The sequence below is a fragment of the Cebus imitator genome, unplaced genomic scaffold (genome assembly GCF_001604975.1).
Source record: "Cebus imitator isolate Cc_AM_T3 unplaced genomic scaffold, Cebus_imitator-1.0 Scaffold444, whole genome shotgun sequence".
Classification (NCBI taxonomy): Eukaryota; Metazoa; Chordata; class Mammalia; order Primates; family Cebidae; genus Cebus; species Cebus imitator.
The window spans coordinates 2687147-2702297 of NW_016107759.1; the positions used below are offsets into that span (position 1 = coordinate 2687147).

The 15151-nt window shown below is 54.0% G+C and overlaps 2 protein-coding genes and 1 long non-coding RNA gene across 7 annotated transcripts in view; 2 read left to right on the forward strand and 1 right to left on the reverse strand.

The window, feature by feature from the left end:
- Positions 1-4479, forward strand: part of RPL3L (ribosomal protein L3 like) — a 9977-nt gene extending 5498 nt beyond the window's left edge. The window contains exons 5-10 of the mRNA XM_017511066.2: positions 1384-1570; positions 1666-1826; positions 2041-2142; positions 3363-3458; positions 3674-3793; positions 4341-4479. Coding sequence (XP_017366555.1) covers positions 1384-1570; positions 1666-1826; positions 2041-2142; positions 3363-3458; positions 3674-3793; positions 4341-4397 — 723 coding nt within the window. The 3' untranslated portion in view covers positions 4398-4479. The remainder of the gene's footprint in view (positions 1-1383; positions 1571-1665; positions 1827-2040; positions 2143-3362; positions 3459-3673; positions 3794-4340) is intronic.
- LOC108290948 overlaps positions 1-6107 on the reverse strand; it is a 9364-nt gene extending 3257 nt beyond the window's left edge. For 2 of the 3 annotated variants that reach the window (XR_005197216.1, XR_005197215.1), the window contains exons 1-3: positions 5909-6107; positions 1154-1273; positions 101-188 (exon numbers count right to left, since the gene is read on the reverse strand). This is a non-coding gene — a long non-coding RNA (uncharacterized LOC108290948). Of the gene's footprint in view, positions 1-100; positions 189-903; positions 964-1153; positions 1274-5908 lie in introns of those variants that run through there. The other variant, XR_001819754.2, reaches the window with a different exon arrangement.
- A 134-nt stretch (positions 6108-6241) lies between these two features.
- On the forward strand, positions 6242-12152 carry MSRB1 (methionine sulfoxide reductase B1). Of its 3 annotated transcripts, none has more exons than XM_017511069.2 (4): positions 6242-6459; positions 8170-8318; positions 8684-8798; positions 11235-12152. In XM_017511069.2, the coding sequence occupies exons 1-4, from the start codon at positions 6405-6407 to the stop codon at positions 11264-11266; spliced, it is 351 nt and encodes a 116-aa protein (XP_017366558.1). In that variant the 5' UTR covers positions 6242-6404; the 3' UTR covers positions 11267-12152. The 3 variants fall into 3 exon arrangements, 2 of the variants coding, with proteins under 2 accessions (XP_017366558.1, XP_037588256.1); XM_037732328.1 differs by lacking the exon at positions 11235-12152 and adding an exon at positions 9605-9862; XR_005197214.1 differs by having other exon boundaries at positions 8170-8798; positions 11235-11359.
- Positions 12153-15151: the final 2999 nt, after the last annotated feature.

Consider the following 15151-nt stretch of genomic DNA (forward strand, 5'->3'; position numbering starts at 1 on the left):
CCCGTACACACCTGCCCCGTACACACCTGCCCCGTACACACCTGCCCATATACACCTGCCCTGTACACCTCTGCCCTGTACACACCTGCCCCATACATACCTATGGGTCACTATGTGGTGTGTGCTGGCGTCTCTGTCTCCACCTCTACATTGCACAGCCTGTGCTTCACACAGCACCAGCCAGAGACCTTACCAAAAAAAAAAAAAAAAAAAAAAATCAGGGCCACGCACAGTGGCTCACACTTGTAATCCCAACACTTTGGGAGGACAAGGTGGGCGGATCACAAAGTCAGGAGTTCGAGACCAGCCTGGCCAACATGGGGAAACCCCGTCTCTACTAAAAATACAAAAATTAGCCTCATATGGTGGCATGCACCTGTAATCCCAGCTACTCAGGAGGCTGAGGCAGGAGAATTGCTTGAATCTGAGAGGCGGAGTTTGCAGTGAGCCAAGATGGCCACACCGTACTCCAGCCTGGGTGACAGAGTGAGACTCCAAGTCAAAAAAGAAGAAAAAAATCAGCTTACATCACAGTCTGCACTTGGAAGAAAGTCTGAGCTCCCCGATGCCAGTCCTGCCTGACTGCTGCCCACGCTCCTTGCTCCCCACTGTCTGGCCCACAGTGGTCTCTCTGTCCCGCCAACTTTCCAAGACCTCCCCTGCCAGCAGGCCTTTGCACATGCGGGGCCCACTGCCCAAAGCCGCTCCAATCTTTGCCTAGTGGTTCCTTCTAGTCAGCAGCGTCACCTCCTCAGAGAGGCCCTCCCTGCCCCGACCACTGTATCTGAAACATCAGCCCCCATGGCCCGTCAGAGCACTCTGTCCTCACCAAGAGTTACCTGGCTTCGGCTGGGCGCGGTGGCTCATGTCTGTAATCCCAGAGCTTTGGGACCCCAAGGCAGATGGACCATGAGGTCAGGAGTTCAAGACCAGCCTGGCCAAGATGGTGAAACCCCATCTCTACTAAAAATACAAAACAAAGAATTAGCTGGGTGGGGTGGCGGGCCCCTGTAATCCCAGCTACTCAGGAGGCTAAGGTGGGAAAATCACTTGATCCTGGGAGGTGGAGGTTGCAGTGAGCTGAGATCGCGCCACTGCACTCCAGTCTGGGTAACAGAGCGAGAGTTCATCTCAAAAAAAAAAAAAAAGTTACTTGGCTTCCTCTGTCCTCCAGCAAGATGGTGGCTCCTGAGGTGTGGGACTCTGCCTCATTCCACCCCGCATCTGTGGTGCCCGGCACAACACACGGCTTGCAGCCTGACCCCAGGAACACCTGTGAACGAATGCATGTGTGAAAGACAGCAGGGGCCACGGCCGGCCATGCCATGATTGGTGGGGGTGTGATCCTGTGGGCCATGGCGTGACCTCCAGTATGTCCTGCAGATGAAACTGCTGCCCTTCCGGCAGAAGAAGGCCCATATCATGGAGATCCAGCTGAATGGCGGCACGGTGGCCGAGAAGGTGGCCTGGGCCCAAGCCCGGCTGGAGAAGCAGGTGCCAGTGCACAGCGTGTTCAGCCAGAGTGAGGTCATTGATGTCATTGCTGTCACCAAGGGCCGAGGTGTCAAAGGTAGGGCTCAGTGGGGATGGCAGCTCCAGGGCAGGCTGCCTGGAGGCAGTGGGGAGCAGCCTGGCCTTTCAGCCACCAGCCCCGCCCACTTGCAGGGGTCACAAGCCGCTGGCATACCAAGAAGCTACCGAGGAAGACGCATAAGGGCCTGCGGAAGGTGGCCTGCATTGGTGCCTGGCACCCGGCCCGCGTGGGCTGCTCCATCGCCCGGGCCGGGCAGAAGGGCTATCACCACCGCACAGAGCTCAACAAGAAGGTGCGTCCACAGCCGGGGGAGGGGGACACTGTGTGGTTGGACTCCTGCCCTCAGTACTGGCCTCGGCAGGTAGAGTGCATGACTCAGACACTGCCAGGGTCATGAGATGCCCTCACCAGCGCTGAGGCTGAGCACGTGTGCTGATGGGCCTGTATGGGCTGCTGATCCCAGAGGCCACCTCCTGCCCCTGGCATGTGCCCCCTTTTCCTGGCAGATCTACCGCATTGGCCGGGGGCTACACATGGAGGATGGGAAGCTGGTGAAGAACAATGCATCCACTAGCTACGATGTGACTGCCAAGTCCATCACACCGCTGGTGAGGGCTGGAGTGGGGTCAGGCTGGCCCAGGGGGCCATGGGTATGCCCCAGCTGGGTGTGTCCACCCCAAGGGCTCAAGATTTGTGCCCACAGCTGGACACTGCCCCCCAGACACGCTGGGACACAAGGCTTTGACATCTGGGCAGTCATATGGGACCCTTGCCTCTGCTGTCCAAAACATGTGGATATAATCACAAGCAAGAAATCCCTGCTGCATCCACATCCTCCAAGGCTCCTCTGGAGGCAGCTTCCACTCCAGTTGCTGTCATGTGGGTGTGGAGTGTGGCAGCTCCTACTGTGGCCTGGGAGTTAGGCCACATGGGTTCAAACTGCATCTCCAGGACTTAGCAGCTGTGGAGCTTGGAGCAAGTGATCCTCAGTCTCCCCCAACAAAAACGCAGATTGTTGAGTAAGATAACACATGAAAAGTTCTGAGCAACTGGGTGCAGTGGCTCTGCCTGTAATCCCAGTACTTTAGAAGGCTGAGGTGGGCAGATCACAAGATCAAGAGTTTGAGACCAGCCTGGCCAACATGGTGAAAGCCCATCTGTACTGAAAATACAAAAATTAGCTTGGTGTGGTGGCGCAAGCCTGTAATCCCAGCTACTCAGGAAGCTGAGGCAGAAGAATCGTTTAAACCCAGGAGGCGGGCCGGGCGCGGTGGCTCAAGCCTGTAATCCCAGCACTTTGGGAGGCCGAGGCGGGTGGATCACAAGGTCAAGAGATCGAGACCATCCTGGTCAACATGGTGAAACCCCGTCTCTACTAAAAATACAAAAAATTAGCTGGGCATGGTGGCACGTGCCTGTAATCCCAGCTACTCAGGAGGCTGAGGCAGGAGAATTGCCTGAACCCAGGAGGCGGAGGTTGCGGTGAGCCGAGATTGTGCCATTGCACTCCAGCCTGGGTAACATGAGTGAAACTCCGTCTCAAAAAAAAAAAAAAAAACCCAGGAGGCGGAGGTTGCAGTGAGCTGATATTGCGCCACTGCACTTCAGCTTGGGTGACAGGGTGAGACTCTGTCTCAAAAAAGAAAAGGACTTAGCTTGTGACTCAGATGCTTTCCTCAGTAGTGGTAATAGTCATCCCTATACCTGGGGGCTGGGCATGGGGCTCCCTCCAATCACAGCCCGCTGTGGGGATTCTCCTAGGTCCCCCAGCCACCTGCTAACTCAGAAGCCCTGTCTGGGCCTGGCCCCTGACCTGTCTCCTCTGCAGGGTGGCTTCCCCCACTATGGGGAAGTGAACAATGACTTCGTCATGCTGAAGGGTTGCATTGCTGGTACCAAGAAGCGGGTTATTACGCTGAGAAAGGTTGGCAGGGCGAGGCGGGCTGGGGAGTGGGTACATGAGGGATGCCAGCCTGTCCTGCCCTGCAGCCTGCTACAAAGCAGACGCAGTGGACGGAACAGAAAGGGAGGGGTCTGGCAGGAACTAGGTGTGCAAGACCTTCCTGGTGTGGCCTGGAGGTCACAGCAGGGTGATCAAGATCCCCACTCTTGATGTCTACTTGACCATGGATTCCCCAGTCCCTCCTGGTGCACCACAGCCGCCAGGCCCTGGAGAATATTGAGCTCAAGTTCATCGATACCACCTCCAAGTTCGGCCATGGCCGCTTCCAGACAGCCCAAGAGAAGAGGGCCTTCATGGTGAGCTCAGTGTCCCCCATCCCTGTTCTTCTCTTGGGCTCCCATTCCACATCCAGCCTGCCCAAGTAGGGAAGCTGGAGCTGGCAGGGACTCCCCTTCGCTCATCTGCAGGAGAAACTCTTTTTTTTGAGACGGAGTGCACTGGCGTGATCTTGGCTTACTGCAACCTCCACCTCCCGGGTTCAAGCGATTCTCCTGCCTCAGCCTCCTGAGCAGCTGGGACTACATGCGTGTGCCACCACACCCAGCTAATTTTTTGTATTTATAGTAGAGATGGGGTTTCACTGTGTTAGCCAGGATGGTGTCTCTATCTCCTGGCCTCGTGATCTGCCCGTCCTGGCCTTCCAAAGTGCTGGGATTACAGGCATAAGCCATCGTGCCCAGCCTGCAGGAGAGGCTCTTAAGGGTCTACCCCTGGACACTGATTCTCTAGAAGAGAAGGGGTAGGAACCAGCCTTGGAATGGGTGACCTGGAGCCTGGCTGAGGGCAGTGTTTCTGGCCAGACTCCTGTGACTAAGCCTCCTCTTGCACCACCCCCGCAACCAGGGTCCCCAAAAGAAGCATCTGGAGAAGGAAAAGCCAGAGACCTCGGGAGACTTATAGGCTGCGTGGGGTGGATGAGCCCTGAAGTGCAGCGCACCCACTGTCTGCCCTGATGTCAAATAAAGGCCAGAGGCAACTCTTCCTGCAGTGTCTCGGAGCGATTTGTAACCGCCCAAAGGGATTCACCTTGCCCACCACCTAGACAAAGCTGATTAATTAAGACAGGGGAATTGCTGGCTGGGTTGGCTCAGGCATCTAATCCCAGCACTTTGGGAGGCCGAGGCAGGGGGATCACCTGAACTTGGGAATTCGAGACCAAACTGACCAACATAGAGAAACCCCATCTCTACTAAAATACAAAATTAGCAGGGTGTTGTGGCGCATGCCTGTAATCCCAGCTGCTCAGGAGGCTGAGGCAGGAGAATCACTTGAACCCGAGAGGCAGAGGTTTCAGTGAGCCAAGATCCCGCCACTTCACTCCAGCCTGGGCAATGAGAGTGAAACTCTGTCTCAAAAAAACAAAGAAAAAAGGGAATTGCAATAAAGAGTAATTCATGCAGAGGCAGCTATGCTGGCTATGTGGGAGACTAGAGTTTTATTGTTACTTAAATCGATCTCCTTGAGCATTCAGGGAGCAGTTTTTTTTTCTTTTGAGATGGAGTCTTGCTCTTGTCGCCCAGGCGGGAGTGTAATGGCACAATCTCGGCCCGCTGCAACTTCTGCCTCCTGGATTTGAGTGATTCTCTTGCCTCAGCCTGCTGAGTAGCTGGGATTACAGGCGCCTGCCACCACACCGGGCTAATTTTTGTATTTTCAGTAGAAACGGGGTTTTGCCATGTTGGCCAGACTGGTCTCAAACTCCTGATCTCGTGATCTGGCCGACTCAGCCTCCCAAAGTGCTGGGATTACAGGCATGAGCCACCAGCCTGAACAGAGAGCAGAGTTTTAAGGATAACTGACCTGTCTTTTCTGCAGGGTGTGGGGAAGCCAGTGAGCCACGAGTGCTGACTGGTCAGGGATAAAATCACAGGGAGTCGAAGCTGTCTTCTTTCCCTCAGTCAGTTCCTGGGTGGGGGTGGCAAGATCAGATGAGCCAGTTTATCAGTCTGGGTGGGGCCGGCTGATCCATCAAGTGCAGGGTCAGCAAAATATTTGAAGCACTGATCTTAGGAGCAGTTTAGGGTCAGAATCTCCTAGCCTCCAGCTGCATGACTCCTAAACCATAATTTCTAATCTTGTGGCTGTTAGCCCTGAAAAGACAATCTAGAAACCCAGGCAAGGAGGTGTGCTTTGGGAAAGTGCTGTTACCGTCTCTGTTTTAAACTATAAACTATAATCTGAGTTTCTCCCAAAGTTATTTCAGTCTACCACCAGGGTTGAACAAGGACAGCTTGGATGTTAGAAGCAAGATCCCGTCGCTTAGGTTATAGCCCTTTCACCGACTCAGTCATAATTTTGCAAAGGCAGTTTCAGCTGGGCGAGGAAAGGCTGCCTGACCTGCGGTGGCTCGGGGCTTAGCACCAGGGACTGAACGGGGAAAACACAGCCCTACGTTGCGCACCACCACCTACCTGGCCAGGTCCCAAGCGGGTCCTCAGCCACGAGAGCGCTCGGGGCGACAGGGGCGGGACCTCGGGGAAGCAGCCCAGAAACTGTCTCGGGGAGTTTCTATCGGCGGGGCCTGCTGGGAAGATGGGATTGGACCGGCCCCCAGGAGGGGCGGGGCATCGAGGAAATGGCCCAGGAGCGGTCTCAGGCAGTTATTGATGGGTGGGGACTACTGGGAAAATGGGATTGGACCTGCAATTGGGAGGGGGCGGGGCCTCAGCGAAGCAGGCCAAGAGAAGTCCTCGGGAGTTACCGGTGGGCGGGGCCTGCCGGGAAGATCGGATTGGACCGGTCCTCAGGAGGGGCGGGGCCTCCCAGAGGCGGAAGCCAGGATTCGCAACCCGGGGAGCGATTGGTCCTCGCGAGGGGCGGGGAGGGGGGCGGGGGTCTTGGAGGTCGCTGGGTGGACAGCCTTGAGTCTGTTGGCGACAGCAAGTGCGTTGCGGTTACGGTGGCGCCATGTCGTTCTGCAGCTTCTTCGGGGGCGAAGTTTTCCAGAATCACTTTGAGCCGGGTTGGTCGTGCGGCCTCTCGCAGGGAGGGCAGAGAGGGGGTGGGGGGGGTGAGGTGAGAGGTTGGGGGAAGGGGTGGGGGAGGGGGGAAGGGTGGCGGGGACGCTCATTAAAGGGGGCGTCGCCGTCCTCCGGGGGTGATGTCTCCTCTAAGCCGGGAATGGGGGTGAGTGTGGCCACCAGGGAGAAGCGAACATAAGAGGACTGCGGAGAGGGGATCCTGGGGGCGCGGAGAGTGGGGTACCCGATGAGAGGGAGCTTTGGGGGTCACGGTCCTTGAGGAGGGCAGGCTTCGAGTGTGAACGTGCCCTTTCGGGTGGGGCGAGTCGAAGGGATCAGGGTACGTGGGGGTGGTACCCCTTCCCTGCCCATTCACTCCAAAGTGATGGCGGTGGGGGAATTCCGGTTAGGGTCGGGACTTTGGAGAGGCGCGACAGAAGTTTTTCTACAGGGCCAGCTCCTGTGGCCGGGCTGCCCCTCTGCAGGTCATCCCACAGGTCAGGGATCTGTGGGAGGAGTCCAGCAAGCATAGAATGTCCCCTTGAGATTTTAATGTGCCAGCTCAGGTTCCTCCTCACTTGCCAAGGACTCCAGATTCGGGAATCAGGAGTGCCACCAGGCCCCTGCCAACGGCCAGTGGAGTCTGACCAGGCAGACAGGATGGGGTGGTTTGGGGCATGGCCAGCCCTCAGCACTGGCCCCAGGCTGTGAGAGGCCCTGGGGGCTGGGCTGGCCTGATAGTGGACTAATTTGGTAAAAACATCCACAGGCACATTTTAGAAGCTGGGGGGATCTGCTGGGTGTCAACCCTGTAGGGGACTGGGCTGTGGCACAGGACCACCCAGCAAAGCCTCCCCCAACAAGACTCTCCAGCTGTGGACCCCAGTTGTCCTCAGGCTGCTCTGCGAAGCCAGAAACTCCTCTCTCACAGCAGCTGCTGGCTCCTCTTTGCTTTTTTCTCCAGTTCCTGGAAAAGGCTGGGTAGTTTAGTCTCCATGGGAGGCTATCCCCAGGTGATGGGTGAGAGGTGACTCACCACCCCTGGAGGTTCCTGTTTTTAGTCCTTCAAACGGTTCTGCAAGACAGTTTTGCAACTTTCCTACTCACTTCACTCCAAAGTGATCCTTTGGGGGTAGGCTGAAATCTGTCCTCCTCAGCCCTCTTTCTTCCTGGGCTCCTGTGTGGCCTGGAGGCCTTTCTCTGGAGCTGTTCTCTTCCTGCCTGGAGAGCAGGGCAGTGCCTGGGTGTCCAGCTTAGGGCCTTGTTGGGCAGCAGGGAGGGCCACTTGAGAAGGGAGAGGGACCAGGTGGTTGGGCCACATCAAGGCCCCTGCTGTGTATGTCCCCTGGAGGGCTGGGGGGTCGAGGGGGAGCTCCGTGTCCTCATCGGACTGCCCAGGTTCCTTCACACTGCACACGCTGTAGCTGGGTGTCTTTGCATCACCAAGCAAAGATGGAAATGGTAGGAGAGGCTCCATCACGGGACTATGTGAAGAATCGAGGTAATTGTGAAAGATGACTCCCCAGTCTCTGGCACGTCTACTAAACATGAGTTCAGTGCAGGTCTCCCATGTCAGGTACATGGGGATGGAGTGTGGGGCCCACCCTGGGAACGGGGACAGCGCTGCCTTTGCCTGGGCCCATGGATTTGGGAGCGTGACCCCAGAAAGGCCAGAGCTGATGACTCCACACTTGCCTCTCCTTTTACCACAGGCATTTATGTGTGTGCCAAGTGTGGCTATGAGCTGTTCTCCAGCCGCTCGAAGTATGCACACTCGTCCCCATGGCCAGCGTTCACTGAGACCATTCACGCCGACAGCGTGGCCAAGCGTCCGGAGCACAATCGATCTGAAGCCTTGAAGGTGAGAGGCCACGGGGATGGGGGAGGCATGGGGGTGGCCAGGGAGAGCAAAGAGGCCGCCTCACCTTCCTCCCTCTGCTTGCCCCATGGCTCCAGGGGCTTAGAGGCTGTCTGTTCCAGGCCTGTGGCCTTCACCAGGGAGCTGCCACCCCAGGCTATCAGGAGAGCCTAGCCTTCTGGTGCAAATGTGGAAAACAGGGCAGAGTTCATGTCCAGGCTCCAGGACCAAGATCAACCTCTTACATTGGGGATCTGCTTGGGAAATGGATGTGTGTGAAGAAACACCATCTGCCAGCCCCAGTGAGGGCCTTTACCATGGCTCTTTCATGGCCAGAAGCTCACGAAGCTGCCTTGTGATCTTTCCAGGTGTCCTGTGGCAAGTGTGGCAACGGGTTGGGCCATGAGTTCCTGAACGACGGCCCCAAGCCGGGGCAGTCCCGATTCTGAATATTCAGCAGCTCCCTGAAGTTTGTCCCTAAAGGTGAGCTTGCCTTGCACAGCTAGGGGCTAGGCCCGTTGGCCTTTGAGCCCAGGGTTGGGGATTCCAGTGTTTGTGCCCATCCACTTACCATGACAAGGTACGGGGCCACCAAGTCGTGCTGCCTGGGAACTGCTCACGGTCCTCCTGAAAGGTGGCTGCAGGGCAGGGACAAGGGGGCCTGTGTTCTGCTTCCTCGCCTGGTTGATCTTGAGTATACCAACAAGGGGCACTGAAGTGAGAATGAGGCAAATGCTTTTCTCAGGAGGCGTGGCCTTTCCCTGAGGCTAGTGTCAGGAGTGGGGCTGACAAAGGCTGAGGCTCTGGTCTGTGCAGCCATGTCTCCCACTGGCCAGGACTGTGGCCTTGCTTCGTAGCACTCTGAGTCTGCCTCCCCCTCTGTGGATTGGACATGGTAGTAGGGCTGGTGAGGACAGCTGTGTGTCATGTGCACCTGCGCCTGTCATACCATAATAGGTTGATGATTCCTCATTCTTCTTTAAATTTTATTTTGACACAGAGTCTTGCTCTGTTGGGCAAGCTGGAAGCCATCTTGGCTCACTCAACCTCCGCCTCCCAGGTACAAACAATTCTTCTGTCTCAGCCTCCCGAGTAGCTGGGATAATAGGCGCACGCCACCACACCCAGCTAATTTTTGTATTTTCAGTAGAGACGGGGTTTCACCATGTTGGCCAGGCTGGTCTTGAACTCCTAACCTCAGGTGATTCGCCCACCCCAGCCTCCAAAGTGCTGGGATTACAGGTGTGAGCCCCCGCGCCCGGCTGATGAATCCTCATTCTTGTCAGCAGTGTTCTTAGCGTTGGTAGCTTGTGTCTGGGTGCTGTTTGTCATCTCCGTGTGTTTCACCTGAGCACAGCCTCCTCTGTGGTCCACTGCCCTCCCGCTCACACAGATCCTCAGGCATCACTGCAGGCCCAGCCTCCCCAAGACTCTTCCCTGAGCTCTGCGTTGGAACCCCAGCTCTTCCCTCAACATCCATAGGACCGTGGCCAGTTCCCTATTTTCAGCTTCATTCTCTTTAAAAAAAATTTTTTTTTTTTCATTTTTAAAAATTTGTATTTGCTGATATTTTCTTTTTTTTTTTGTAGAGATGAAGTCTCACTCTGTTCCCCAGGCTGGTCTCGAACCCCTAGGCTCAAGAGATCCGTCCACTTTGGCCTCCCAAAGTGCTGGGATTATAGGTGTGAGCCACTGTGCCCAGCTTTTTCTTAAATTTAAATTTACTTTTTTGAGATGGGGTCTTACTCTGCCACCCAGGCTGGAATGCAGTGGATGAAACAAGGCTCACTGCAGGCTCAAACTCCTGGGCTCAGGCATTGCTCCTGTGTCAGCCTCCCAAGTAGCCAGGTCTAAAGTGCGTGTCAGCACACCTGATTAATTTTTTTTTTTTGAGACACAGTTTCGCTCTTGTTGCTCAGGCTGGAGTGCAATGGCGTGATCTTTTTATCTTTTTTTTTTGCCTCCCAGGTTCAAGTGATTCTCCTGCTTCAACTCCTAAGTAGCTGGGATTACAGGCACCTGCCAGTACGCTGGACTAATTTTGTATTTTTAGTAGAGATGGGGTTTCTCAATGTTGGCCAGACTGGTCTCAATCTCATGACCTCAGGTTATCCGCCCGCCCCGGCCTCCCAAAGTGCTGGGTTTATAGGTGTGAACCACCGTGCCTGGCTCAACCTGGTTAATTTTTAAAACTTATTTTTTTTTGAGACAGTCTTGTTCTGTCGCCCAGGCAGGAGTACAATGGCCGATCTCAGCTCACTGCAGCCTCCACCTCCTGGGGTTCAAGCAATTTTCTTGCCTCAGCTTCCTGAGTACCTGGGATTACAGATGTACCCCACTACACCCGGCTAATTTATGTACTTTTAGTAGAGACAGGGTTTCACCATGTTGGTCAGGCTGATCTGGAACTCCTGACTTCAGGTGATCCACTCGCCTCAGCCTCCCACAGTGCTGAGATTACAGGCGTGAGCCCCTGCGCCTGGTCAATTTTTAAAATTTTTTGTAGAGATGAGGGTCTCACTATGTTGCCCAAGCTGGTCTTCAACTCCTCTGGGCCTTGGCCTCCCAAAGTGCTGGGATTGCAGGCGTGAGCCACCATGCCTGGCCTGAATGGGGTTGTTAACAGCACATGCTCATGGCCATCACACTGCTGTGGGGTAAAGCGAGCAGCCTGGTAAATATCCATGGTAAACTTGCCATGATATTTTTGATCTTTTGTCATTATTTGTCCTCCATGTGAGTGGATGGAGGAGAGACTCTGGGTTCCCCTGTGGATCTCAGAACAAAATGGGGTGCACAGACTCCCATGAGTCGGGAATCTGGTCCTTTCAGCTCCCCTGTGGCCTGCAGGCCAGGGCAGAGGTGAAGGGCTCAGGGAACGGTGACTTGTTTTTCTCTCCCTTCTCTCCTTTCTTTTAGGCAAAGAAACTTCTGCATCCCAGGGGCGCTAGGCGGGCAGCCCATACCCACCCTGGATGGCCACCGCACTGAGGCCACACGCTGGCCATTCCACCTTGGAGTTGGGACCCTAGGCATCAAGACAGGAAGTAGGCAGGGCATGGTGCTTGAAACATCGGGAAGCTCCCGAGGCCCCAGCTCTGAACAAGACCTTCTTGTTTCTTGGAAAAGATACTCATTTGCTGATGGTTCATGCCTTCTGCCAGGACCGGCCTGGGCTGCACAGCCGCTCTGTCGACTGGCTTAGCTCCCCGCCCCCCGCCCACTTGAGGTGCTTCCAGGAGGTGGGCTCTGGGCGCAGCTGGTCTCTGAATGAGGTTACACCCCCACTTTCTTTTCCCGGCCCTGTCTCTGCTCATTGGGACCATGGGTCCCAATTCCAAGACAGACTCTCATCCTCACCGAAGCTTAGGCCCACATCTCCCAGGCTGTGTAGGAGACAGAATGGAAATGAAGGCTGCCCCTGCCACCCACCCCAGCCCTGGTCACTGCATGATCCGCTCTGGTCAAACCCTTCCAGGCCAGCCAGGGTGGGGATGGTCTGTGACCTGCTGGGAAGGCAGGCTGATGGGTAGACCCTGGGCATCTCGTCCATGAGGGGAGAAACCTAAACCCTGTTTCACAATCTGTGCGGAAGTAGCTTGCCTCACTCGGGCTTAGGAAAGTGCTGTTGCTCCATTACTCTAACCAGCACAGGGCAGGGGCCCTGAGTTCACACCTGCAGGGAGGCCCTTCAAAGGTGTGTGACTGTGCCTTATTGGACATGCTTGGAGGTCTTTCCAACCGGGAGGGTGGGTGATGCTGAAGTTACCCTCCATCTTAAGTAATTTCTTTTTGGCGTAATCAGATGGAAATCAATAAACAAATTAAACACCCAGACATACTGTCTTTTTTCTTTTTTGAGACATGGTGGGGTCTGGCTCTGACATCCAGGCTAGAGTGCAATGGTGCAGCATGGCTCACTGCGGCCTTGACCTTGTGGGTTCAAGGCATTGTCCCATCTCAGCCTCCCAAGTAGCTGGGACCGCAGGTGTGCACCACCATGCTGCATCATGTTTACATTTTTGGTAGAGATGGGGTCTCGCTATGTTGCCCAGGCTGGTCTTGAACTCCTGGACTCAAGTGATCCTCCCACCTTGGATTTCCAAAATGCTGGGATTACACGTGTGAGCCACGGTGCCCCGTCCCTGCTGTCTTTATTAACATCAGAGATGCCAGGACATGAGTGTCAGGCCTTTATATAATTAAAAAATTTTTTTGAGGCTGGATGCGGTGGCTCATGCTCCGTCTCAAAACAAAAAACAAAAAAAAACTTTTTTTTCCCAGATATTTACTGAGTATCCCTTCAGTAAATATGTGCAAAGAAGGGCTGGGTGCGGTGGCCACACGTGTAATCCCAGCACTTTGGGAGGCCAAGGCGGGTGGTCATGAGGTCAAGAGATTAAGATCATCCTGGCTAACGTGGTGAAACCCTGTCTCTACTAAGAAGACAAATATTAGCTGGGCATGGTGGTGTGTGCCTGTTTTCCCAGCTACTCAGGAGGCTCAGGTAGGAGAATAGCTTGATCCCGGGAGGTGGAGGTTACAGTGAGCAAATATGGAGTCACTGTACTTCAGCTCAGGCAACAGAGCGATACGCAATCTAATAAAAAAATAAAGCCAGACATGGTGGCTCATGCATATAATCCCAGCACTTTGGGAGGCTGAGGTGGGTAGATCACCTGAGGTCAGGAGTTTGAGACCAGCCTGGCCAACATGGTGAAACCCTGTACCTACTAAAAATACAAATTAGCCTGGTATGATGGCACATGCCTGTAATCCCAGCTACTAGGGAGGCTGAGGAAGGAGAATTGCTTGAACCCAGGAGGTGGAGGTTGTGGTGAGCTGAGATGGCACCATTGCACTCCAGACTGGGCAACAAGAGCAAAACTCTGTCTCAAAAAAAAAAAAAAAAAATTGCCAAAAAAAATATGGCTGGGGATGCAGCTGTGTGATGCTAGCGTGTAGAGGAAACTCCAGGGGTGGGATCAGGGACGGGGACTCTGAGGAGGCCTTAGCTCAGCAGTGACGGCCACAGCATGTGCACAGGCTCGGCACACACGGGCCTGCCTCATGCCCTGGAGGCATGGAACAAGGTGTGACCAGGAGAAGGCGCACCGTGTTCCCGATGAAATGCAATGTCTTCCCAATTTATATCCACAGAAATCAGGGGAGCATGTGGGAATGGATATTATGGGTGGATGTTTCGTCCTCCAGAACCCATAGGTGGCAGTGCCCCAAGATGGGGCCAGCTGGTATCTGAAGTAAGGAACACTGACCACCAGGTGTCCAGAGCTTTTATTTACTTTTATTTATTTATTTATTTAAGATGGGGTTTCACCATGTTGGTCAGGCTGGTCTTGAACTTCCGACCTCAGGTGATCTGCCCACCTTGGCCTCCAAAGTGCTTGGATTACAGGCGTGAGCCACCGTGCCCAGCCTATTTACTTTTATTTACTTATTTATTTTTTATTTTATTTATTTTTTATCTAACTCTGTTAGACTGGAGTGCAATGGTCTCAGCTCACTGCAACCTCCGCCTCCTGGGTTCAAGTGGTTCTCCTGCCCCAGCCTCCTGAGTAGCTGGGATTACAGGTGCCCTCCACTAAGCCTGGCGAATTTTTTTTATTTTTAGTAGAGATGGGGTTTCATCGTGTTGGCCAGGCTGGTCTTGAACTCCTGACCTCGTGATCTGCCTGCCTTGGCCTCCCAAAGTGCTGGGATTACAGGCGTGAGCCCCTGCGCCTGGCCCCCAGTGCATTTATTAGGGGAACTACAGAAGTTGCAGTGTATGCTTGCAACCCACAGCGAGAGAAAAGGGGTGCCCGCCTCCCTATCTCTGCAGCAAGGGGACAGGGTGTGGGATGGATATGGGAGTTTAAGGGATTTGGTTCAGGGCTGGGCCAGTCTCTTTCCGTGTTTTAGCCAACGACCTAGTTTTTTTTCTTTTTTGAGACAGAGTCTTGCTCTGTCATCCAGGCTGAAAGTGCAGTGGTACCATCCTGGCTCACTGCAACCTCTGCCTCCTGGGTTCAGGCAATTCTCCTGCCTCAGCCTCCCAAGTAGCTGTGATTACAGGCTTGCATCACCATGCCCAGCTAATTTTTGTATTTTTAGTAGAGACGGGGTTTCTCGATGTTGAACAGGCTGGTCTCAAACACTGCACTCAGCCTCAATTAAAAAATTTTTTTTTTTTTTCGTTTTTGAGATGGAGTCTTGCTCTGTAGCCCAAGCTGGAGTGCAGTGGCATGATCTCCACCTCCAGGGTTCCGGTTCAAGCAATTCTCCTGCCTCAGCCTCCTTAGTAGCTGGGATTACAGGCATGCGCCGCCATGTCCAGCTAATTTTTGTAGTTTTAGTAGAGACAGGGTTTTACCTTGTTGGCCAGGCTGGTCATAAACTCCTGATCTTGTGATCTGCCCACCTCGGCCTCCTAAAGTGTTAGAATTACAGGCGTGAGCCACTGCACCTGGCCTTTTATTTAATTTTTAAAAAAATAGAGATAGGGCCTTACCATGTTTCCCAGGCTGGTCTTCAGTTCCTAGGCTCAAGCCATCCTCCTGTTTTGGTCTCTGTGGGAAGTAGAAAAGTTCCTTTTCTAAGTTTCCTTTCTTGTTAAAAATGTAAGTGTGCTAATAACTTTGTTAAGCCCTATCCTACGTAGCTGTTAGACACGCCATGCTTACAGGCACGTAGTACATTCTATGTCCTTGTACTTTAACCAGGATATCTGTGCTGGATGTGCTCACAGGCCTGTCCCACCTCTCCATTGCTTTTACCTGTTTATAAAAGTTTTAAGTTGTTAGCCCATCGGGTTTTAGTTTAGATTGTAAGGTCTG